Below are 14,746 nucleotides of genomic sequence, written 5' to 3'. Positions count from 1 at the left end.
TGTAGACCAGGCTGGCCTTGAACTCAGAAATCTGCCTACCTCTGCCTCCCAAGTGCTGGGATTAAAAGCGTGCGCCACCACTGCTTGGTGCAACCTTGGATTCTTACCTATTATTATTTAATTAAATATTTCAAAGTCCTTGACTTCTGAAGCATGCTGTTTATAAACATCTGCTGTCAGCTGTCCAGTCTTTTAAAGTTCACTCTTCACAGGGACCAGGACATATACAGTGTGTCAGCAAGAGAACGATTTATTCATAAGATGCTAATAGCAAGTCTCTACACAGGATTTTTTCCTCAATGATGAATACAGATATTTAGCTATGTGAGGGTGTATAGAATCCCGGTTTTTGCTCATAGAGATGACTGGGATCTTAAAGTAGGATATATTATCTTATTTTTAGCTAGTATTAACTTGTTTCAAATGAGAATCACACTAAAACTTTTTAATTTTCCAAAGAAAATTACGTATACTTTTGAAAAAGATTGTTTAATAAATACACAGAAAAGTTACAATAAATTTTCATTTTCAGTGACTTTTAAGAGAAGTTGAGCTAAGCTGTGGTAAAGTTTTGCTCTAGTCTCTATGTTTCATTCAGAAGTGTCTTATTTTCCATGTACAAAACAGTGCCTTGTAATAAAACTTTACTCTTCTGTAGCCTGAGGTTGTGTTCAGTGTAGGTGGATGCAAAGTTAACCTCACTGAGGATAAGTTGATTTCTGATGTCTAGCGGGGTAACTTATTTGTGCAGGATGAATTTCCTGCTCTTTTTTATCCTAAATGTTGCATTATTATGTCATTACTCAATTCCTGAGCCATCAGGTAACTCAGTCTAGAATTCAAATCCTGAGCTTGATATTGATTATTATTGCAATTTGCATTATGTTATTAGTGTTTTCACACTACAACTTGTACCACTATAACCGTGGAATAAAAGGGACTTAGAGTTACTTAAGATAAGTACAAGAAATATGTAGGTACATCACTTGTGCCCTCTGGATTTGTTATTTGGGTGAATGAACTAAGTAATTCTACATGGTTATTTTTCACATACTTAGATTTTGTGTTATTAACACTGTATATTATCTTTCTTTTTAAGATAAGGTACCAAAGGCTCATAGTTCTTACATGAGATATTTTTTCTAGTAATGATGTTATTTGTTATATATCTACTCAAGTATTGATATTGAACTTTTGAGTTTCTGCTGTTATTATGATAGTATGAAAATTATCAGATTCAGAAACCTGAACAATTTAAGATTAGTTTTCTTACATTGGCCATTGGACTTGCCTTTTACTGAAGTTCTTAATCTCCAGAAATACTTGATTGCCTTTAAAGAAAACACACAGCTGTAACCTTCATGATCTTGCAAAGGTGTTAATACAGTAGTGGATGAGTAATACTGGGCAGAGTCAAATAGTTTGTTGCCATAGCTATAGTAATTGTTCAGGAATCCGTTTTCAGTAAGTAAATTAGACCTCTGTATTGTATTGGTAAGACTTTCTTTTACAAATATTCACTACCTTGAGTAATTATTCATACCCATGGAAAACAAATTGTACAAATACTTTTGATCTCATCTTGGTTCAGATAAAATTAGGCACTTTGAAATAAGAATGAGCAGTTTAAAATGTTAGGCAATAGATTTAAAACATTCTTATTTTACTGTTACTTAGTGTAAATATTTTTAAACCCAATGCTTTAAGCTGATGTTTTTTATTATGAAGCAAAAGAACATTGGAAGTTCTCATCAGAATTTCTGTGATGCAAAGGTAAATGCTCTTTTGGTTTCAACTCTCTTCTGTACTCTTTGATTGCAGATCATAGGGTTGGTCATGAGTTGATAGAAGTAGTATGTGATGTTCACTGAGTACTTATTCTTGTGTCTGTTCCATCTGAAGATGCTTTTCATTGTCAGTTTACTGAAAACTTTTCAAAGGCACATGACCAAATATACCAGCAATATACTCTTTCTGTACAACATAAAGAAAATAATCTACTATCCTTGAAAACTAGCCCAACAAAATATTTTAGATATTATACAAATGTTATGTGATGTAACCATAATCTCCTGATGATCAGAAAGAATGAAAGTGAGCATTCTCAGGGCTATACTAGCTTAGTGAATGGATGTAAGTGTTCTCATGGCAAAGCTCTGAATTCAGAGCCACGTGGAGAACCCTATGAATGCATCTAGAATACCATTTTTAGCTGTATCTTAAACCATAGTATTTTATGAGTTAAAAATTAGTATCAAGTAATAATTTAAATGAAGTTGTGTATGTTTATTTTTCCTAGATAAAGTGGTCTTTTACCTTTATTTATAACTGTAACTTGTTTCATAAGATTCACACTTAGAGAGTTTCACAGAGCATTGTATCAGTGGTCATGTGTTTCAAAGGGCTTCTTACAAGGTGAAAATTGGGACTTGCTAGTTTGTTTAGTAAAATTAATTCTCTTCCATTTTAAATCATTCTATATTGACTTAGCAAAATTATTACTGTAATTAAGTTGATTTTTATGTTCTCCTAGCAATAATTAGTCTTAATTAGTTCTTTTGTCATATATAAAGCAACAAAATTATCTTTAAACTTAAATATTTCATTGTGTAACTACCTTAATATTATTTTACTTTATAAAAATACATAATTTCTTATGATTTTTAATTCAGGAAAATATGCTATAATACACAAATTGTTAGCTTTGTATCATGGGCTTTAAATCCAACTAGCCAAAACATAGCTTGTAATTGTGTGTGCTAAGCCAAAGAAGTAAAACCAGTATTTGTATAATAATATAGTTTCTCCTAGTGGAGTAAATAAAAATAGAATGTATTCAATTTTATTTCCTTGTTTTTTTTATGTACTTATAGAAGAACATATTGCTACAGTTAATAGTCATATTTGCTTGTTTTTAAAAGAATTACTGAATTGGTGAGGAAACCTTCTCTTTGAAGTTAAACTACTTAGGTACAGCACACGGAAATAATAGATGGCTGGCAATCTTTTTTGTTATATTTATCTAGACTGTGTCATTATTAACTCGTTCTAAAATGTTCCCTAAAATCCTTCATAAATATGAGGGGCCCCCATAAATCCTTTTATTTCATTTCTCATTTAATACTTGGTTGCTTTTTAATTTTTCTTCAGGAAGTCTGAGAAACTGAATGTCAGTAAAGTCTTAGTTTGTGAGCATCAGTGGCACATACCTTTTGGTTTTGTACCTTAGGTCTTTCAGTATGTGCAAGCAAACTTGTCATCTGTTGATATGCCCTTATCTCTGTATAGTGCAATTTTCAACCCAACATATGCTTCCTTTTGATTGCCTAATCCAGAGAAGCCAATTTCAACTAGTGTTTTTGAGAGTCAAGGGCCAGATACCTAAGGTTAAATATAGATGGGTTATTTTCAAATTCAAATGTGTTATATTTTCCTTTGTGGTTCATCTGTCATACATGTAATTTCAGGTAACATTATTGAGAATTGCCCCTTGATGACCTAACATTTAGACGCATAGATATTACTTTTTTGGGGGTATCATTTAGGGGCTTACCGGGGTGTCATACCTGCTGGCAGAAACAATAATTTCTTTCTGGACAAGTTACTAGCAAAATCTTATCTCTTACTACTATATAGTATGCCATTCAGTCTCATCTTTTATGACTATATGGCAACTCAGTCTGAAAGTGAAAGATAATTAAGGTGACGGTGGAAGAGAATCTTGCTAGAAAGGTTTGGAGGTTCTGTCTTCTTTGAAGTTACAGTTCGCTCAAAGCAGTTGCAGATGTAACATGGGCCTTTCTAACTCTGAAAGCCAGGTTTACTAGTTACCACTTTAATACAGTTCAGGCAAGGTAGAATTGAATATGAGGATTGAAGGATTTCTAGTGGACTAGTTAATGATCAGGAACCCAAGGATAAAGTATGTACTGATTAGTTCCTGTAAAAAGAATGTCTTGCACAAGAGTCATGTGCAGATATTCATGGTTCCAGGTACTGCCTAGTTATTCTATCACACATTCTTGTGTGGTTGTGGATAGGGCACATATGACCCTCACAGTAGAACTTTGATGAAGATCCACTGTTAAAATGTTAATCCTGGCCCTTTTGAATTTATAAAGGAGTCCTTGTTAAAGGACTGTCTGGAGACCATTAATGTACCACTTAATGCAAATGAAAAAAACAAAACAAAACCAGACTTGCAGATAGATTGCTGCAAAAAACACATAAAAAAGTATATGCTTAGCCCTCAATAGTTAATAGAATAATAACAGAGTATAATAGAATAATAACAGAAGTTTATTTTTGTGACAGTTTTCTATCTTACAAATGTTTAGAACATCTAACTATTTAATTTCTGTATAAATCCTAGACATTTTTTGTTGCTCGAATTCTATTTTTGACATATCTAATTTAGGCTGATGAAAACATACCATATTTATTTCACTTTAGATACTTCCTTTGTAATTCACCTTCATTAATGGACAAGATTCCTGTGAATCTGAGCATTGATGATTTTTATTAGCAGCTTTTGTGAATGGAGAGACTCAAAGCATCTTTTAAAACGTTGTGGTTTTGAGCAGTTCTTCATGGAGAGAAATTAATTGTGAACATTCATCAGTTTCCAAGGCAATGGATGAGATGATTTTGTTTGTTTGTTTGTGTGTTTGTTTGTTTTTAACATGCTTGCCTCTGTTGCATATCTGGAAAATACAGCAGAAAAGACATAAATGCCTGAGGGATTCAAGAGAAATTCTATAGTGTACCAATATTCTTTATGTGCCAACTCATGTATGAAATAAAAGGGATCTAAAAACTATTATTAGCAGTTGGTGGAGTGCTAGAGGTATACCTTGTTTGTAGGAACATCCAAAACATAAATATTAATTAAAAATATTTCTACTAAAATTGGTGCCTTGTTTCACATAAGGAAAGTTTAGAACTTAAAACTAGGAGAGAGTAGTGAAAACAGAATCAGTAGGTGCTGTGTTACAACTCAATGGGAGTGGCAGGCTTTGATGTGCTATTGCGTGGTTCAGGGCAGCTAAAAGAGTAGGCTGTGAGTGTCTTTACCATAAGTGTAAGTGATACAAGAGGCTGTAGATAATTTAAGCTAATTTAATCATCACTCAGTTGAATACAACAGAAAGATAACATGTTACAACATTAATATGTGAAGTTACTCTTTTTATAGAAAAGTATTTGGAACCAGGAGCTATTAGTACTTAGAACAAAATGTGATTTGCAGTGAATGCCTTTGAGGCTCGGAGTCTACAGTAAATATCCTTAACAATTAGAGGAGGGAGAAGCTGTTAGTTATGTAAATTGATTAACATGCCACCAGAGTAACATGCAGTGAGATTTTTATTTCAGTAGAAGTACAGATTCTTGTTAATCTTGATTTTGTAAACTTGTGAATGATTTTGGAGCCCCCAAAGGAGTCATGACATCCATTAATATTACAGCCAAAATGTAGACATTCATGAGAAGTAAAGAAATATGTATGTGCTGAGAGGCTCAACTCCATGACTTGGACAGATTTCTCAAAATTAAACTTTTGATTGTTTCATGTAAGAACACATGACCTATGTAAGACATACTTATTTTGTGACTCTTACAGACGTTAGCCTATTTACATAAGGATGCATGCAGTTTTTGAAGTGGCATGTTTGTGCTGCCTTTACTCTTTTCAGGGAAGTGGTCAGGTTTTGTTTTATTTGATTTGATTTTGTTTGTTTGTTTTCTTGTCCACCACTGGACGAACTTGAGTAAGGATCCTGTCATCCGTAGAGGAAAAGCAGTTTATATTGGCTGGGCATAGAAAGATTTTTAGGATTTGTACTTAAGTTGCACCTCCTAATTTTTATCTATACCTACTGAGAGAGGTTATAGAAGGAAAGAAAGCTGTTTTGGAGTTGTATGTGAAAATAATAATGATTGAACATTGTTTTCATGAGTCAGCATTAATATAGTGTACATATTAATAAAATAATCTAGTTTTCTGTCCTCCACAAATCAGTGTGTATTTTTGGTAAGTGCTTAGTATCAATTATTATGAGTAATTTCTACAAAGTGTTGTAAGACAAGTTTGGTGTCGCTGTGTTTTTTCTGAGCCAAGTATACTGGAACATAATTATGTCCAGATAAAGAAGAACTAGAATTAAGTAAGGAGAGACTAGTGGGACAAAACTTTGAAGTAGACTATAGTGTTTGATTTTTCTTAGGTCTGCTTAGCTTATGTTAGGATAGGAAATGCAGTGCCAGATTACACAGGAAATTTGGTGGCTTTCTTCAAGAAAGATATATTGTTAATATGGAAAAATACAGTTTACTCGGGGATTTAGGGTTTTAGGTCTTAGTCTCATATTTTAGAGGAGCTAGTATTTATTTTACTAGGAGAACAAAGAGATTAGAGAATTACACAAAGACTGTTTACCTTTGTATCCCACTAGAGACTTCTGCTCTCATTTTGTTGATGACTAAGTAAGTATAATGGAATTTGGAAATGCAGCCTGCATATATAAGGTAAAGGAAGTTAATATCAGAATTGGTAATAACTACTGTCAGAATGTACCACATTTTCATTATCTATTCATTAGTTGATGGAAATACTCTAGGTGTCTATCAACCAGCCTCCACATATAAGAAAGAACACACAATTTTCTTTCTGTATCTGGTTTTCTTCACTCAATATCATGTTTTTCAGGTCCATCCACTTACCTGAAAATGTCATAGTACTATTTTTCTTAACCAGCTGAGTAATCTGTGGAAATGCATAGCATTTACATTGTCCACTCATTAGTTGATGGACACCTAGAGTATTTCCATGTCATAGCTATTGTGATTGCGCAACAGTAAACATAGATGAACTGGTATCTCTGTAGTTGTATATAGTGTCTTTTGGGTTGTCCTAGAAATCTATTGCTGTGAAGAGATGCTATGACAATGGCAGTTCTTATAAAAGAAAGCTTTTAATTAGGGTTGGTTTAAAGTTTCAAAAAGTTGATTCATTATCAACAAGACAGGGAGCATGGCAGTACGCAGGCAGGTATGGTGCTGGAGAAGTAGCTGAGAGTACTCCATCCTGATCTATAGGCAGCAAGAAGAGAGTGATAGTGTGCCTAGCTCTGGCATTTGAAACTTACCCCCAATGACACACTTTATCCAACAAAGCTACACTTGCTAATCCTTTCAAATAGTACCACTCTCTCATGACTAAGCGCTCAGATTATTAACCTATGAGGGCCATTCTCAAACAAAGCACCACAGTGGTGGATAGATGGACAATGTGCTGGGTCTACCATTAGTTTTTGAGGAGCCTCCTCGCTTATTTCCATAGTGGCTTTCCCAGTTTGAAAATGCTTTACTTTTACTTCTGTAAAGCTTCCTAAAATGCATACATATAGGGACCAGTGCCTCTTCCAGACCCCATAATTATCTGGGGCATAATACATGAACAAATTAAGCTTGTACTCATTCAGAAGCTTTATCCCTACTTGCTGTCTCTTATAATGCTGAAGTGTTCTCTACTGGAGGAGAAAACTAATAATTAGTTTTACTCAGCTGTGAACCCTGCAACTTCACAGGTTCTCTTGTCCAGGCAAGATATGCTTCAGTAGTGGCACAGATGTGAATAGCCAACCACTTCCTGGTTGGATCTACTCCAAAAGATTGAGCTCATGTATGGCAGGGTTCATGCGGCCAAGGACTGGAGCTAAGTAGGTCTTAGGCCTGCTACAGATTGAAAAAAGATAATAGCCAATTTCTTATTTGAAGAAGGGTTATTTCAAGTGTTCACAAAGCACTGTCCACTCTCAAACATAAAAACAATCCAGTAAAGATGTGTTTAGTAACATTCATGTCAGAGTAGCTTAAGGTTTTCAACACGACTAGCTGATAGTGGCTATCAGCATTTGATAGCACTGTGCGCTTAGTAGGATGACCAGAGGATTTTTTTTTTAATGCTTATGCTGCCAGTGCTGGTAAAGATGTGCCACATATCTGGAACCCAGTATCAGTGGGATTACAAAATGGTACAACATTTTTGGAATATAGTTTTATAGTTTTGTATAAAGTCAGCCATATAAATGTATAATTGAGCTTTTTACTCCTTGGTTTTATTTATGAGAAAAGAGTGCAAACTGCTCATGAACAAACGTTACTATACATCTTATAGTCGTTTTATTCACACTGCCATACAAGAAACCTTTAGAAATGAATGGATGTCCAAAGTGACTCTTCAGTTTCTACCATGAAATATTTATCAATTAAAAACAATCAGAATATAAGTATTAATTCGGTGAATCTCAACTTTGGGTAATATATGGAAGTCTGGAAAAGAACCTTGGAAGGACACATGCATCCTTCACTTACATGCCTTTCCTAAAAAGTCAGAGCTGTAGTGGCAGAGAAGCATTCTTGCTACATTACAGATGTTGAGGTGCTGTGAGTCCAAAGCAGAAGGGTGAGCACAAGGACATTTTAATTTGTGGGTGCCCATGGAGGCCAGAAGAGAGTACCAAATCCCATGAAACTGGAGACACAAATGAGCCACCATATTGGTGCTGGGAACCAAACCTTGGTCTTCTGCCAGAGCAGCCAGTGCTCTTCACTGATGAGCCATCTCTTCAGGCAATGTATACATTTAACATTTTTGTTTATTTCACTGGTACATCGAAGTCATAAAAGTTTAGACTTAGAAGTTCTTTTTGAACTTCAAATATAGGATGTTGAAATATAAAGTCACAGTCTCTAACAAAGGAAGATATAAATGTTTAATGACTTGAGTGTTCGAAAGCCTCTCCAAAATCTCTTTAGTCTGTGGAACAGTGGTAGCAGTTGCATGGTTAAATCACATGAGAACATTTGAAAACTGCATTTGCTCGATCCTTTAAGCATTTCCTCTGGTGTGAAGCCGCTGTGCACACTGAGCAAGGTGCCTTTGTGTGCACTAAAGAAGTTGTCAGTGTTTCCTAGCACACCCAGTGGCCTTTGAAGTGATGTCTTAGGATCACCACGTTCAAAAATGGCTAATTGTACTTGTACTTAGAAGCATTTGGTGTAGACCTTTTTCATTTGAACTGTGTATAGGGTTTGACTCTTCGGATATATTGTTTCTTTTATTAAAAGTCATTTTTTAGGTGCTGGGAATTAGAAAAATGGCTTCATGTATGCTAGGCAAGCATTTCTGTTTACTTATATCCCTGGAACACAACCTTCTTTCACATTTCTGACAGTGTCTCACAAAGATTCTTGGGTCATCATTGAACTTTGTTTACACACACAATGATCCTCTTGTCTTGGCCTCCCAAGTAGTGGAGTAGAAGTCTAAATATACTAGGGTGACAGGCGTAGCATGGAATCTGTGTTATAGTATTTTATGTAATTTTAAAGATTTTAGTATATTTTAATATTTGGCTGCTTAAAGAGATGAAAACAGAATTTCAAAAGATTTTACTCCTAAGGATAAATCTTAAATCTTACTTGGGACTTAACCTACTTCTGACTTTATTTGACACTCATTTTGCCTGTAGGGTTTTAAAATATTAAATATACCATCATAAAGGGGAAGCTGAGGTATTGGGTCTCAGCAAAAATTTTTAAGTTTTGCATAGGTTAGTTACATTCTCCTTAATAAAAAGATGTTTATTTTAAAAGCCAACTAAGGTATGATATCTTTTTTGTTTTAATATAAAAATTAAATATTTAGAATTTATTTTATATGAGAATGCTTTAGAAATGTTCATAGATTATTCACTTTTCCTAACTTCATTTCTAAGGAGACAGATCTTTGCAGTATCTTTTGTATTTGAATACTAAATATACCCAAAGATACTAAAACCTTCTTAATTCTACCAAGGAATAGTGTATATTAATTATTTCAAAAACATTAATTGGAAAAGACAGTAGAACTAAGTCAGTCTGTATTCACATACATCTTAGTGGAATGAAAATATAGTGTATGTATTTTCATTCAAAATTATCATTATATATATAACTAAATATTCTCCTGTGTTGATCAAGATGGTTGATTGTTCTCTACTAAGATGGTGAGCAGGCCCAGGCAAAACAATATCATTGTTGTCATTCCACCTCTTCTGCCCCTGGACTTTAGCCCTCATAAATAATTATAAGTGAATATTATTTGTAATTTAATCAACAAGCTTATTAAAATTGGAAGATGATAATTAAGTTTTCAAGGGAAAATTTCTCAAGATAGTTTTATCAATGTCATTTTTCTTCAAAGGAGACAGGATTTAAAATCCTCAATCCTTCTTAAAGTAGAATTTTTACTTACAAAATATATAATACTTTTAATTGGAAGGGTTAACAGCTTTATGTCACTGCATGATAATTAATACCGTCTCACCTACCAAGGAGCCCTGTGACATTCTGTCCCTGGCTGAGGCTGTACTTTGCACAGACATGTTCTATGTTGGGTTAGTTTTGGCTGATAGAGCTGCTAGCCTTCTGGCTTAGCGTACATGTTTAGACCCTCTACACATGAACTGATGTGTTCTAGACAGGAAGTGGAATGCAGGAGATATAGGAATGGGCTGAAGTATCCTTTATATTTGCCTTTGTATCTAGGGGAGTTGGAAATAGGCAAGAATGGAGAGAAATTTTGTATGGCAGTACAAAGAATTTTGCAAGTTTATTGTGAGCCCTGCAGCAATCCGATGCATTTTAGTTACTGGTAAGTTTGTTAAATTATGTTTGAAATTGTACCTCTTCGAAGATGGCCATCTATTTACTATTAAGTCCTCCATGTCAAAAATACCTTATTTTTAAGATTTTTTTGAAAAGATTTGGTATTATTATTGCATTTGGTCTTAGGTATAAATTAAAAACACTTTGGTGAGTAAATGAACTTGAGTTTTCTGTTGTCACCAGTAAAACCGGAGTGGAATCAATGTTTTACAGACAGCATAGTCTTGTGTTCAGATTAAGGAATTATACCAAATGTATCCTGCTTTTGCATTGGAGTGCCACTTTATTTAGAGGTCTGAGTTCACACATGACAATGACTGCAAATGGATAGTCTTGTGATATAAAAGATTTATAAAAGTCCACAGTATCCTTGTATTTTCTTATGGTTCTGCATATGTGTGTGATTTTTTTCTCAGAGAATGCTTCCTGCTTTTTCTTAATGTATCATAGGGACCATTGTGAGGCAGACTTGCTTCTTCCTGTTGGACAGTTCTGATACTTACCAGCCCAGACTCTCCTCTAATTCATGTATAGCTGGGAAATTGTGGAATATCTATGCAGTAGCTCTCTTTGTTTTCAAACATTTAAGTGCAGTGTTATATGGAGTAGAGGATTTAAGCAGGTATTTGTGAAGTGGACTTGATGGTTGACTCAATTCATTTAAACTATGCTAGATTGCTTAATAGCTTCTTTACAGAATCCCAAGAGATTCCTTGCTAGTTGTGTTTTTCTAAAAAAATATCTAAGTTTGAGGACAAAGTAAAAAAATGTATCGCTGATTGGTAATATTAATTTTTATTTTTCTGTGTGTGTTTTAAGTATGTAGGGCTAGCTAATGTGATTTAGTTTTAATTTCCTGTGATAAAGTACCTTATTTCTGGGTAGTATGTCTTTTAGAATATCAAGTAACTTGTTCAGCCATCATTTTTTTATAGTAATAGCAGTGATCATTTAGCTATTGGTTCTTGTCATGAGAAAATGCTTGATTTTAAGTAAAATAAATAAATAAATAAATAAATATTCCAGATTATTGTGGAAGTCTGTTATCATTTGTTTTGAAACCAGGAGAGCTAAAGTAAGTAAAAATCCAGTTAGCTAGGTTTCTTTAATGATGTTTGGGCATTCCTCATCAAATTTTCTGAAGTACTTTCAATAATGATTACTGCTCTGTTTAGTATAAATAAGTGATTTAAGGTATATTATCAAACATTTCAGAGAGAGATTATTTCAGTTCATGATAAGGTCTAGTACAAGTTTGTATTGTCATTGCATTAACTACACATAATGAATGGTGTATTATTTTCATTCTTGTGTCATTGTGCTGGTTGAGAATCTATAACTTGTGCAGAAAAACATTATCAAAGACTAATTCATTGCAATCAATTTCCTTTTGTTTCCTCATTCATTCAGTGTACATACCAAATACCTGGTACTTTGGCTGGTACCTCCTCTTATCTGACTTTTATGTTTTTGTGTACATGATGTAACATCTCATTTCTATAGTACACGAGTCATTTTTTTTACTTTGCTCTCATGAACTTTTCTGAGGGTATGTGTGGACATATGTGGTATGTGATATTTCTTTGGTTGATTTTTATAAACCATATGAACAATAGCTAAAAACAGCTATGTTCTTCACAAACAACATCCTGTACATATTTAAAATTTTTTGATATCCTGTTTTTAAATACAATATTATGGTACTGTATATATTATAGAATAGTGGTATGTTTCTTATGTCAGGTTGATTTAAGGAGGGAAATATGTTTTTATGCATATATAGATATATTTTATGCTTAATTCAAATGTAAATTATACATAGTTATTTTTAATTTATTGTCTTTTAACTTGAAGGATAAAACTAATTGTATCTACTTTTGCTTGTGGGAAGATACATGCTTGTATAATAAAAGCCAGATAGCATTTTAAAATAAAATAGAGATTAATTTGTTTTTTTGTTATTGTTTGCAAACAATTACTGAAATGGAATACTGTGTTTATAATAAATATTTAATGACTACAAAATGAAATTATCTGTACTTTACACACAGTGCTACTCTTTTGGCATTCCTGGTTGAACTACTTAAAAGTTCAGTAGCCATGCAAGAACAGATGCTGGGTGGAAAAGGCTTTTTAGTCATTGGCTACTTACTTGAAAAGGTAAGTGATACATACGGGTTGCTTTTTATGTGTAGCTTTTGTCACTGGATAGTTGACAATCACTAATCATATTTTCTTAAGTTATCTTCAGTTCATGATCAACTGATGATTGTTCAATATTGTTTCATAACTAAAGAACATTTTATAGTATGCTGTGAATGTAAGCATTGGCATGGTGTGAAGAAATTGTGCATTAAGCTAAAAATTTTATTTATTTATTTATTTATTTATTTATTTATTTGTTTGTTTATTTTTTGAGATAGGGTTTCTCTGTATAGTCCTGACTGTCTTGGAACTCATTCTATAGACCAGGCTGGCCTCGAACTCAGAAATCTGCCTGCCTCTGCCTCCCAAGTGCTGGGATTAAAGGTGTGCGGCACCACTGCCTGGCTAAGCTAAAAATTTCAGAACAATTCTCTTGCAGGCCTAGGGAGACTGAGGCAGGAGAGGTACAAGTTTAAGAGTAGTCTGGACTACACTGTAAGATTCTGTCTCAAGAAAACTCAGTTTACAAAGGCATACCCCTTGCTGCTGCTCCATTGACGTGACATGAGCTACATAAGACCTGCAGTGAGCATAGTTTTTAGGGGAGGGAAAAATGTGCCATGTTGCTATGCAAAGGTTCCAGCAGACTAGGTTTACTCAGTGCATCCTCCCCTTATACCTCTTTGTCTACAGCACAGTACTGGAATAGAATCCTATTGTTGAGTGCATTCCCTTGTGTGCAACTAATCCATATGTCCGAAAAGATAGTTTCTGCTGCACCGAAATCTCATATTTGGTAAACTTGGACCTTATGACAGTAAGATTTTGTTTGTGTTTTCAGGCACTGAACAAGATTTTTGTATCACTTTTTGGTACATCATAATAGCTGGTAATACAGTCATCTGTCTTACATTAGATTGCCTTGCTGCTTTTCACTTTATCTGTTCCTATACTTTCACTCATCAGGCTTCCACAAAACAGCTTCACTTGTTACATTGATTGACATTCTGACTAAGCCTGTCAGCTTACATGTTTCGTCTTTTTAATTATTTACCATTTCTTCTTTTTTATTTTGAGTACAGAAAATTTACCTGATGGATTTTTTTTTATTATTAAACATGTTATTTCATGTTTTAAGAGTTTTTTTGGATTTTTATTTTGTTCTTAGGTTTTGGCTTTTCAGGTACATAGAAATAGAATTACTGATGGTGAGTGTAAACTTTTTGTATTCCTCTTGCTACTCCTTCATTAACTGTGGGCTTGTAGCTGCTTAGAACTTTGTAGAAGTAGTATCATGTAAAACTAATGACATTTCTTTTTTGATAACTCTGTTTCTCTTGCCACTTTCTTGCCCTATCTTAGATAACTGGTGCGGTGTTAACAAGAAGTTGAATAATAGAAACCTCTTATTACTACTCTCTTGATACTATATTTAATAATTATAATCTATAATATAATCTATTGAAATAGATTAGATTTTACAGTATTTTTCAAAACAGTTTTTTTCAAAAAATTTCAAAGCAGTTTTCTCATTTTAAAAATTTTCTTTGTCATAATCATTGATTTTTACATTTTTTGTTTATTTGATCATGAGAAGTTCTAATTTCCTTTTCTTACTTTGTGAACCATATTCATTAATTTTCAAATATAAAATTTTACATTACTCATAAATATGCTTTCTCCAATCAGGCTTTCTGATAATCACCATACTTGCCCTCATCTTGCCGAAGCCTTCGCTCCTCTGACCTTGCTTGTTGCTTTCCTATCTAGATTTTCTTCACTTTGACACCAACTGTAGCATTGTATCCCAGTGGTGTCTTTCTTTACTTTTTTTGTTAGTTTCTCTATTTTCTTTTTTTTTCCTTTTCTTTTCTTTTTTTTTTAGATATTT

The 14,746-nt window shown here is 33.7% G+C and overlaps 1 protein-coding gene across 5 annotated transcripts in view; it reads left to right on the top strand.

Moving 5' to 3' along the window:
• The window catches only part of Nbea (neurobeachin), a 551,294-nt gene that overhangs the window by 115,520 nt on the left and 421,028 nt on the right, over positions 1–14,746 (top strand). For all 5 annotated transcript variants that reach the window (XM_031373880.1, XM_031373884.1, XM_031373881.1 and 2 more), the window contains exon 11: positions 12,762–12,870. In XM_031373880.1, coding sequence (XP_031229740.1) covers positions 12,762–12,870 — 109 coding nt within the window. The remainder of the gene's footprint in view (positions 1–12,761; positions 12,871–14,746) is intronic.

This window comes from Mastomys coucha, unplaced genomic scaffold, assembly GCF_008632895.1.
Source record: "Mastomys coucha isolate ucsf_1 unplaced genomic scaffold, UCSF_Mcou_1 pScaffold16, whole genome shotgun sequence".
Lineage (NCBI taxonomy): Eukaryota > Metazoa > Chordata > Mammalia > Rodentia > Muridae > Mastomys > Mastomys coucha.
The sequence above is the reverse complement of the archived record's forward strand: the minus strand, read 5'-3'. Positions and strand labels throughout refer to the sequence as shown.